This window comes from Montipora capricornis, chromosome 3, assembly GCF_036669925.1.
Source record: "Montipora capricornis isolate CH-2021 chromosome 3, ASM3666992v2, whole genome shotgun sequence".
In the NCBI taxonomy this organism is placed as follows: Eukaryota; Metazoa; Cnidaria; class Anthozoa; order Scleractinia; family Acroporidae; genus Montipora; species Montipora capricornis.
Genome location: NC_090885.1, coordinates 9,459,160 through 9,470,877, shown reverse-complemented (window position 1 = coordinate 9,470,877; position 11,718 = coordinate 9,459,160). Strand labels below are relative to the sequence as shown.

General features: G+C 39.8%; 1 protein-coding gene and 1 pseudogene across 2 annotated transcripts in view; one reads left to right on the top strand and one right to left on the bottom strand.

The window, feature by feature from the left end:
- The window catches only part of LOC138042118 (PRELI domain-containing protein 2-like), a 10,930-nt gene extending 7,038 nt beyond the window's left edge, over positions 1-3,892 (top strand). The window contains exons 4-7 of one of the 2 annotated variants that reach the window (XM_068887877.1): positions 75-229; positions 1,397-1,505; positions 2,691-2,760; positions 3,716-3,892. In XM_068887877.1, coding sequence (XP_068743978.1) covers positions 75-229; positions 1,397-1,505; positions 2,691-2,717 — 291 coding nt within the window. In that variant the 3' untranslated portion in view covers positions 2,718-2,760; positions 3,716-3,892. The remainder of the gene's footprint in view (positions 1-74; positions 230-1,396; positions 1,506-2,690; positions 2,761-3,715) is intronic. The other variant, XM_068887876.1, reaches the window with a different exon arrangement.
- Positions 3,893-4,367: 475 nt separating this feature from the next.
- Positions 4,368-6,725, bottom strand: LOC138039814 (uncharacterized; annotated as a pseudogene).
- Between the last annotated feature and the right edge of the window lie 4,993 nt (positions 6,726-11,718).

Here is an 11,718-nt window from a genome sequence, read left to right as displayed (position 1 = left end):
TATATTAAAAATATATATGTAAGAATGAATAATTCGTTGTGTTAGTCTAAAATTGTGTGAATCCATCTTTTTAGCTTCGTCCTTTTGGAAAGATTGAAGTAGAAGAGGAAGCATGGCTAAATAAAAAAGAAAAATATTTACGCCTTCATTGTTATAATCTGACATGGTCGAAGTATGCTTCTCTTGAAGAGTTCAGTTGTTACAGAACTTGTGAAAATAACCCTGACTGGTATGTATTGTTCACTCTGGTTGGTAAGTCTTCAAAAATAACTGACAACATCACAAAATCTGTCTGTGTCATTAAAGCGGAAAGCAGGTTGGTGTGTGCTTATTAAATAACTATCATGATTTTTGAGGAAAATAAGCACTGTATCGTTTCACCTGGCTCTAAAATGGGAATTACCGGTTGAAATTTACTTTCCCGAGTAAGAATCGATCCTTTGTATTGAGATCTTGCAGTGTATCTAGGAGTCTACATGTAGATCGTAAAAATATTGCCACAAATGAATTTTTGGTGCACATTTTGTCATGTCCCATTGCTCTCAGTGAATCTTTGACCTCATATTGCCTTAATATGTGAGTTTACGCAGCAATTACATTATCTTGAACAATGACTAGACAAAAAAAAAAATATTTAGCTTTAATGTATAAAGATGAATTGCTCTGAATATTTGTTTTATATTTGGTGCATTTCCTTGCCGTTCTCTTCCTAATAACAGTGTTACTTAATGGCCAAATTTGAGGTCGTGTTGAGGGAGTAATTCTTTAGCTATTCCAGACTGCCATATTTTCATTGGCCCCTACGATGAATAGCTGCTTTTGTTATCAGGGCTTGGTGTATTGTTGTATCATCTGTTTTTTCGTCCTTCAATCACATACCGCTTCTGGAAAGCTAATTAACGGGGTCTCTCTGTGGAGGAGGTGTGCATAATATTTAATACTCTCTTTATATTTTCAAATAATGAACATTCTTGTAGTCGCTCTCAACGTTCTGGCTTATGCTCCAAAACTTGAGTTGGTGGAAATTACCTTATTATAGGAAATTAACACTCCATGAAATTAAGGTAATCAAAATTTTAACGATTCGCGTTAATTTCCTGTGACAAAGTCGTCGTCGTCTGATTTGACAAAATGGCCGAAAACGCATCTTAAAGAACTAAAGGCTCTTTTTCCCGGATTCCTTAGATTATTAGAATCCCCAGGCAGGAGCCGTGTTAGACCCTTTTCCCGGAAAATCATTCCCGGGCATTCCAAGAAATTGCTGCCGCGGCGAAGAAAGACTATAGAGACATTGGATTGCGCTCGTTTCGCCCAAACTGAAAACCCATTCGCCCAAAGGGAAATTCCATTCGCTCTTTATTAAGATCTGCACGTGTTTTTTTCCTGGTTCGCTTAGGACAATATTTGAACAGCGTGGCACCATCAGTGTCTTTGGAATTGGCTCCTTGCTTGGTGGAATGTTTGAAACTTTTGCATACACATTTTTTCAACGTGAAGCTGAAAAGGTGAGGACGAAATAGCAGCGCGACCACTGCTTGCACTTTGTGTTGTAAGAATTCTGGCTTAGCACAGTAATGAAATTGGACTTACCTGTAAGACCAGGTTTGAAACCGCAGCTGTCGAATCTATTTTAATATCGGCCCAGCTCCCTCTCATTCATTTTACCGACAATAAAGTGGTAGAGCCTCCGAAATGGCAAGGAGAAGAAATAGGTTCGACTTGTAACCAGCTATCCGGCCATCAGGAAGATCAATGGACTTAAATTACGTACTTTATTTAAGTGTCAAGTCTTGTAGCGCGGGGGCACTAATTTGGTACACTATACTCTGAAGGCCCGTCCACACTAATGCGTTTTCGAAAACCTCCGTTCTCAAAAACTTAATTTCGGGTCCCTGAAAACGGATAAGAAGATCTACGTCCACACTAATGACTGAAAACGGAGTTCTAAAGATGCGTTTTTGTTACCAGGCTATGCGTGCACAGTTTCTTTGCCCTAATGCGCCTGTGTTCGATAGCGCCAGCAAAACTATCTGTACGTTTTGGCGCCAAAAGTGAGGCATCCACATGATTATGACGTCACATGTATTCGAAAACCTCCGTTTTCACACTAGAACGATAAATCTCCGTTTTCAAAAGTGCCCACTTTCAAAAGCGTATTAAAGAAACCTCCGTTTTCGTGGATCACCGGTTTGAAAACGTCCGTTTTGGATCGTTTTAGTGTGGACGGTCAAATATAAACTGAAGTTTTCGAAAATGCATTAATGTAGACGGGCCCTCACTGTGTGGACCCGAGGGAAGCAGAGTCCTGGGTGATTCCCGAGACGAGGTCGAGGAAAACAACAGGATTCGAGGGGAAACATAACTAACTAGTTTCCTGAGTGACCAGACAATGAGTGCCTTGTCATATATTATCAATCACAGTTCTCGTTTTGTTCATTGAAAGTCTAGGGATACAACAATATACTTTGAAACCAAATCAAACTGAACTCAAGTGAAATCAAATTAATCTATGATTTTTGAGAAGAGGGGTAAACTGGAGTACCCGGAGAAAAACCTCTCGCAGCCCGTTTCTCGAAAGTCCCGAAAACTTTTCGGGACCGGAAAGCCATTTGTGAAACTGCCAACAAACTAACATCAGAAGAAAGCTTAATAAACATGGTTAACGATAAAAATAAGTGTTTTCCTTTTAGAAAGCGTCAGGAGGCGCTAAGAAGTGAAACCACCGAGGGTTCTTCTATTGAATTTGAGCGAATTTATAGGGTAAGTAGATTTGACCGATTTTCGTGAAATTTCGCCAAAACCTTCCAAAGATGATGACAAACGAAAATGTGTCGAGAAATTCTGATATTGAAAATATTTTTCCGGTGGGATCCATTTACGCAACACGTCTCGCATACTTTTAGCTACTCCAACCTGCGGATGCGGATATCGAGACAACCAATCAGAATATCGAAAAAGCCTGAAACTAGCGCCCGTACGAATTTTTCCCGAACGACACCCGCGAAGTTGGGAAGTAACCTTAACGTGTTTTCACGGTAACAAAAAAAAAAATAACTGTGAAGTTTGACGACTTAAATCCTCTCCGTTCTTGAAATACAAAGGGAATCGCGAGACCCGAAAATGGCCCATAAAGTTTCGGGACTTTCGAGAAACGGGCCCCTGAGGAGAGAACCCATATATGACGCTGACTCTTGGAATCGAACCCGAGTCACATTGGTTGGAGGCGTGTGCTATCATCTCTCCGCAAACCATCCTCCCCAAACTGTGCTCGCCACCAGTAAACTCGCCAGCAAATATGAACCCGAAGTCGCCACCACAAGTGATAAAAGAGCAAACAGCTTACATTTTACCTGCTTCAGTGTAGACCTTCTTCACCAAGAGGGCAGGCTAGTCACAATCCAGTTCAAGTATATACCTGAGGATAAACTTTAAAAAATAAAGAGACGCAACTATCGCATGGTACAGGCTCGACGTTTTACTTATTAGGACGAATTTAACAACAATTGAACTTATGCTTTTCGATTACTGAAGTTGTGTTCAGGCACGAAGATTTACAATAATCCTAAATGTATGATCAGTTAAATTTTGTGTTGATTTCGACTACCACAGAGCAGTTTTCCATACAGATATCGTATTTCATCTTAATTGCCCCATGGCTGAAAAGTACGTCAAAAGGTTTCTGAAATAACAAAGGTCGTGATTTTTTACTTTGCAGGGCTTTGGAATAATGGAAGATCTTTTAATGACCATGAATCAAAGATGTACTGAAAGTTAAAATGATGAAGACTGGAAAGAAAATTCTTGTGACGATTAACACTCGAGAAGTTTGTATGGTTGTCATTATGTTCCATGTCAAAATTGAATGAAATTAAAGATAGCTGTAAAAGTAAAAGCGTTTCAAACTAATTTGATCGAAAGTGAGATGTTCCAAGATTTTGATTCAGCCGGCGTTGGACGAGCAGAGGAGCGCGAGCAAATGCAGGACGCTTCGTTTTCCCGACAGAATCGAGCTGTAAGATCCACCTTTTGTGTAAATGTTGCAAATAGAATTGTTAATTGTATTGAAATGAGCTTTTGGCCAACTCTCGACGAAGAAAGCCCTTAAAAGGGATGCCCCCATGAGCTGGTGTGCGGACCGGAAACTGACTGGAAACGACAGTTAAATCAATACGTTCAGTCTCGCTTAGGTTTATTGGATTATAGTAAATGACAAAAACAAAAATAAAGCCATTATTAAGAATAAAAATATGAAAGCATTACATTAAAAAAAAAAATTCTGAATATGAAAGCATTACATAAAAAAAAAGAAAATCCCAAGAGTGACGGAAACAACGCATACTGCGGGAGGGAAAGATAGATATGAAAGACTACATAGCGCATCCCTTTGCAAGCTTCACATCATTAATAAACTGTACGGTGCCACTACCAGCTTCTTTAATAAGTCTTCCAGTATTGAGCCTGCGATGGCAGGCCAGTTGGAATTAACGCAGGAATCCGAGCGAGGTACAGTCGGGCTGCCAGTCCAGAGTACAGCGGTTTTTCTAAGTCTGCCCAGGTTGTTTTTGTCCAATCGATGCCAAGCTTCGCCTTGATTTCATTCCAGTAATTTCTAGGCCTACGTTGAGTTGTAGTTTCGACATGACCAATTCTATCGACCTATTTAAAGCAAGAGGATAAACAGAAGGTAAAATACATTTACTTCTTGACTTACAACGCAGTGAAAACTAAAAGATGACCGGAAACGGTTACTTCATGATAGTAAAGGTATAAGCACAGGCGCCCCAAGCTCAGTGTGAGGGAAAGCCAACGTGGCCTACAAAAATATACGGATTTGTATGGGAATCCCGAGAAAAATCTTAAGATAATTGTATGAAAAAATCTTCGGTTGCCAACAGTATTATACAATACCATTGGCAACCAAGAAATTCAAAAATGGCTCAAATCGCGTTGAATCTGAAAAAAGAAAAACAACAACAACAAACAAACAAAACAAAACAGAAATGATGCGGCCCGCAATGGCAATAAGGTAAGGCTTTTAACTGAGAATATGTTCATATAATTATCTTCGTAAGTCTTGAGATTCCCATACAAATCCCAATATGTTGGCTTTCTCTCACCTGAGCTTGGGGTGCCTGTGGTATAAGGCGTTAACTTTCTGTTACGGTTTCATTTAAAGTGGCAAATTGCAAACAGTTTTGCTTTGAACACTGAAAAAAATGTAAAATGCTTCTCTTGGAAAACAAATATTCGTCCGGAAAGCGACCATTCCTTCCTTCCTCTAGTAAAATATCTTTTTTCTTAATTTTGCACGTGTAAGGTAAAGTCCGCCACGAGACTACAAGGTCCACCAGGCCGGCACTTATCTCCGGTTTCTGTAGCATGAAGCGACTACTACCCCCTGGATGGGATGCTAGTCCATCGCAGAGTTACCTCCAGCATTTTCGCCGGTACCGATTTATACACCTGGGTGGAGAGAGGCACCGTGAGAGTAAAGTGTCTTGCCCAAGAACACAAAACAATGTCCCCAGCCAGGACCCGAACCCGGACCACTCGATCTGGAGTCAAGCACCGACCACGAGGCCACCGCGCCATGTGTGGTGTTATATAACTGTGTAAATAAGCATTGTTTTCATTTTTTTTTTTTTCAATATCTGACATTTATACGCAACTACAGAATACAGGGCCACTGAGGAAGCAGTATTTCTAAAGTTGCTCTGTTTGTGTTCGAGTGGTTCCGCGGCTCCACAGTAACAACGGAACAACACTGAGAGACTTTAAATAACTGGGGAGAATTGAGTGCTGCCTGTGTATTGACATCTCCAAATGATTAGACCCGCTAGTGTTCTCGGACATTGACTTGAAATCGTCGGCCCCTTGTCACAACCCTTTTCTTTTCATAATCTTGTGTGACGTAAAAGAACCCTCACAGTATTCGCAAATAGTAGGGCATGCGCACGGAGTCACGTTTCCTGGTGTTGTGGTCTGTTCTCTGTGGTATAGTTGAGGGCCATAAAGTTAGAGAACTGTAAAAGGTTGATTGCGTCTTCCTCTCTAAATTAACTTTTGTTAAGTTTCCTTTTGTTTTCAAGTGCTTAGCTTATTAGTTTTTGATCTTGTTTCAAGTATCCTTGCTATGAGAACGCTTGGGGTTTGTTTTTCTTTTCTTTTTTTTTTTTTTTTTTTTTTTTTTTTTTTCCAAAACATTTGTCACTCTGTGAAAGATTTAGTGATCAACGCTGTGCAGCTTTAATTGTAACTGTTATTGCAATTGTCCCTTCTTAAAAGGGAAAAAGTAGTGCCTCATCATCATGTCTTGATTCATTACCTGCCAATTACCGCCGTAATAGCCCCTTCTGTAGGTACGATGGTCTTGTCCGTATTTTGACTCAACCCATGCTATGCGACACAAAAACTTGTGATCATATGGAAATATGCCAAGCTCGTTTATCTTGACCACGACAGCTTCAACAACAGACGGACCTTTGGCTTTCACTGTGCAGATCGAGTTTAAGCAAGTCTCTGCTCTGCTTCCGGAGAAAAGCTTGCCCATAAGAGTGGTAACGATAACCAACGCCAGAAGCATGATCTGTTTAAAAAAAGGGGATAAGAATTAAAGCCAAGATGACTGCGAAGCTTACGATTGAGAATGTAAGAATGTAATCTAAACATATGGTCTCGCGATATTCTTAAATTTTTCTGATTATTACAAGTCTTTGACCTTGGAAAGTGTGCACCAACCTTCCAGAACCGAAATTGTTATGAACGGTGTGAATGTTCTGAAAAATTAAAATTTTATCGTTACGATGAATGCGTTGGATGGATGGATGACCTATAGATTAAGCATAGTTTTCATATGTCGGGAAAATCCCAAACGATCGGGGATTTCGCAGCTTCCCTACCGTCCCAGATTTTCGCAACTAATGCAAACCATGAATCAAAGACATCCCCGATAATATGGGATGTTCGGGGACGAATCGGGAAAATAGGAAGCGTTTCTATTTTCCCAACGTGTTTTCAGCCTAAAAAGCTGTGTACAGTCATCTTGTATCAATATAAATTGCACTACGGGAAGATTAAATTTACTTTTTTGTACAATTTTTGTTTGATCTTAATTAAAGCGTTCAAAAATATTGCTAGATTGTATCAAATACGTAATATTTTTTTGGAATGAATTTGCTGTTGCTAAAATAAACTTATCTTATCTTATCTTATCTTATCTTATCTTATCTTATCTTATCTTATCTTATCTTATCTTATCTACCATTCATGTATTGGCCTCCACCAATGAGATGAAGTAAAAAAAATACAGTTCATTTAGTGTCAGTTCAAAGAATTTGATAGTACCGCATCAGGACCCTGAGAACTCCTGTATTATAGTGACAGGGATGATCATGCCTCAGTAGAGGATGAAATTCACTGCTCGGTACCACTTAGTGTGTTGAAATCCATCATCAATTAAAGGACCGTAGTCACGTGCTTTACGTTGCGCGCGCACAACTCTTCAGTGCCATTTTCGGTACAACCGGAAACTCCGAATTCTGTAAAATTCAAATATGTTTCCATCGGACATCAAATGGGCCATATAATTATGTTTTCCATGGAAAAATAAGTTATTTTTATTACAATTTTATTTTTTATGATTATATATGTATCACTTGCTCTTCGAATCATGTTATCGAGTGGAAATGGAAATCATTAATAATAACCTTTATTTAAAGAGGGTAACACCTATTACTATAAAAGTATTCTTCCTAGTGGCCCTAGGGAACCATCTTCTCTTGAACCATCTTCTCTTGGAGTGGCAGAGAGCAAAACCGCAATTGTTGAATTGTGATCGACCAGAGGGCGATTTAAGGTTATTTTCATTTCAGTTTCTCACCGGTAATAAAACTGAGTATTGTGGAACTGAGAGAGCTTGCGTGTGACATATTTTGATTTTTATCTGGGAAGTAAAAACTATAGAGGTCAGCTCGTGTTTAATTAACAGGAGGAAGATATTTTTGTTGGATTCAACACCGGTTTCAAGATTTGGTAAACTTTAAAACGAAGAAATTCTAGGGACGAAGAATAATAGCATCTCATCTTATGCTACAAGTGTGTATTGCGTGCGCGACAAATGAAACCATGTTTAGCTTACTTTTACTGAGACTCAGTACTGCTTATCATTACTTACAAAGGACCACACAAGCAGCGAATGAAACTAAATTAAACTATCTGGCCTTGTTTTCATTGCCAACTGCTTGGGTATCAGAGAAATATAGGTTAGCCGATAAAAATATCTCGCATTTTCACGATTATTCTGGTTTGGTCAAGTCCCAACAGAAAGACATAACCAGAAGTCCCGTATGTCAACCAAAAAAAATGGGCGTGGCTGACTAGGTTCCTTTAATGTGCGAGTTATCCCGGTAATTCTAAGGGTATCGAGCAGGAAAAAAAAATTCAAATGAGCTTCTGGAGAGGATTGCATTGCGAGCTCAAGACTGTGCCTTTTACCTCATATATGAACCAGGGACTGGAAATATTGCTGATGGTTTGTCCAGATTGCCAGTGACCTCTCCAGCAACTGAAGTAAAGTTTGTGGAGGAGCATGTGAACTTTGTCAAAAAGGACAGTACATTGCTATCCATTGAGGAGATCCAAGACTCTGGAAAGAAAGACACAGAATTAAAAAAGGTAGCGAACGCCGTCAACGAGGGATGGAGCAAGTCGGATGAATGCTTAAGGCAATGGAAACCGCTGAAAGATAAATTGACTTATGCTCAAGGCTTATTGTGGCGTAGTCGTCGTATTTGCTTGCCAGCTCAGTTGAGGGAAAAGGCCCTAAGGCTGGCCCATGAAGCACATCAGCATTGTCCGCTCCAAGCAGCGTCTACGTGCAAGCCTGTTTTGGCTTGAAATGGACTCGGACATTGAAGAGTTCTGCCGTAACTGCGAAACTTGTGTACGATTGCAACCACTTCGCCGAGATACCCTATGCAAGCCTACACTCTTACCTGAACATTGCTGGGACAAATGTACAATTGATCTGGTTGGACCATTTCCTGGACAAATCTACATTCTTACCTTAGTAGACTACAGGAGCAAATGGCCAGAGGCAACGATCCTAAAGAGTACCACCAGTCAGAAGATAATCTCTGTGCTCACCGAGGATTTTTCTCGCTTTGGAAACCCGAAGGTACTGCTCTCTGACGATGGACCCCAGTTCACGTCAGAGGAGTTTGAAAGCTTTCTCAAGTTAAATGGAATTCAACACTGTAGGACGTCTCCGTACTTCGAATTCCCGGCAAATGGACAGGTGGAAAGATTCCATCGATACCTGGAACACAGCATCCGCGTAGCAGAACTTGATGGCTTCTTGTGGACCGCGGTCCTGCCTGACATTCTACAAGTCTACAGATCCACTCCTCATGCCGGGACTGGTATGACACCTGAAAGTTGCCGGTGGTCCTAGAGCCGGAGAAAGGAATCGTCCCGGAAGAAAGGTACAAACGCTATCAAGAAAAACTACGTGATTATGCCAATAGGAATCGAAGGGCTCGACATCATGATCTGGTAGTGGGAGACGTTGTATTTGTGGCAACCTTGACCAAAGGGAAGTTGACCCCCAACTTCAGTGGGAATAAGTATGTAATTCTGAAGGACAAATTGATACCTTTGAGCTGGTCCAAGTGGAGACCGGGAAACGGGTGATTCGGAATGCAAAATTCCTTAGAAAGGCTCCCCTGCTTATTGACGTACAAAGGCAGCATGCGTTTGAAGGTGTTAAAGTACTATCAACCGACGTTAACACCTTCAAACACAGGATAAAAGAAGCTATTCAAATTAAACTTACGAAACCGGCGTTAAACAGAGACAATGGTTACGAATTAGCAGCCATCTATGACACAATTCTAACCCCCAAGAGGCGTTAAAAAAACCTTTTTAAAATTCATCTTTTTAACATTCACATCATTGACTGATGAAGTCCGGTTGAAAAACGGACGAAATATTTCATAAGTTTTAACTTTTAGCTCCGAGTTTGTAAAACTTTTTTAACTTTTATTATGCTTCCGGAGCAGGAAACAAATGTTTTTAATTGTAACATTGTTTTTGTTTTTGATAGTTAGGGTACAGTACTTATAGTAGGTTATGAACTGCTGGACTGTTATTTTGAGGTTAGGTTGGGATGTAGTGTTGTAGGAACCCTGAGCCAGAATGCCACGTTACTTAGCATTGTGCGTGTATGTATGTAATGGCGGACACGAGGAAAATTATGAGAAAGGTTGCGTTAATCCAAGCCACCCGTTACTAATAACACTTCATGTAATTAATAAAAAAAACTAACTGCTCGAGAAGAATTGGAACAACTTTCTTTCTTAGCTCCTCTTCAGGACGGTGCCTACTATTGTTATTGCGCATACTCGAGATGCTGCGCATCTCGAGATACTCGGGATTCCTATGGGTGGTGCTTATTAATACAGGGACATTTTTTGCGCGGTTCAAAAACGATGCGGAGAAAGCAGAACTTACCAGTGCTCTTGGTATCCAAAAAGAAAATTCGGGGTAACCACGCATTTTTCAGAGATAATCAAGCTTCAATTTGGAAAAGAACGCTTTTTAAAAATACCGTTGATTAATTATCTTCGAAAAATGCGTGGTGACCCCCAATTTTCTTTTTGGATTTCAATAACACTTGTCAACATCTGCTTTTTCCGCATATTCACTAACCCGCGCAGAAATACCTTTGACTTAGTAGGCACCGTCCTTAAATGAACGCCTTTTACTGAAATGATTGACTTCTAATTCAGTACATTTCTGACTAGCTACTGGCGTGAATTTATTTCTATGCATGCCACATAGTAACTTAAACACTCTGACGTACATAGGGATAACAACTGAGACATGAGCTATTTATTTAAATCTTTAACGACAACTAATGGCAGGTGATGTATCCTACCCGCGGACTAAGCATAACAATAGCTGTAACAAGTTAGAGCTGCTGCGAAAGTAATCTTTGGTTTAGCTTTGGACAAAATGGTACAAAACGTGTCGAAAACCTGGACCCAGAATCCTTTACTCTTCTACAACTTATTCTAGTCATTCTCCGCTTACCTAAGAGTATGAATCAAACTTGACTTTCTAAATAGTCTAGAAACAATTTGAGGAGCAAAGCTGTTAGAGATGCCATACATTGAAGTGGACATGGTCTCAAAATAGAGCATATTTATCGGTAAGATTTAAGATGAGATAAATAGAGGAACCGCATGAGTTCGAGGCTTAGCAAATGGCACCTTTTTGAAGTAGTAACAGTTTATTCAAGTGTGGTTAAGCAGCTTGACCCCAGGCAATTAAACCATACGTTAAATCGGAAACATCAGCGACTGATAGATACTAAGTAAAGTGTTATCGAGACAAATACCTCAACCGAGCAATGATTCCAACAATCTTACTAAGTTTAGAAGCAACATAATCAATGTGAAATTTCCAAGACAAATGAAAATCAATCAATACTCCAAGACATTTTACATTTTCTCTGCATTTGAGCGAGGTTAGTGTATTAGTATTGTTATCTATTACATTTAGGTTTATGTCATATTCGAGTTTCTTTTTGGCGTGGTCGGAATATGACAAAATTTGGTTTTTTTGTGTTAAGTGTAAGTTTGTTCGCCGTTAGCCAGTCACATATATTTTTAGGTTTATTATTAAACGTGGCCTCAAGATGCCGGAGATTATTATCAG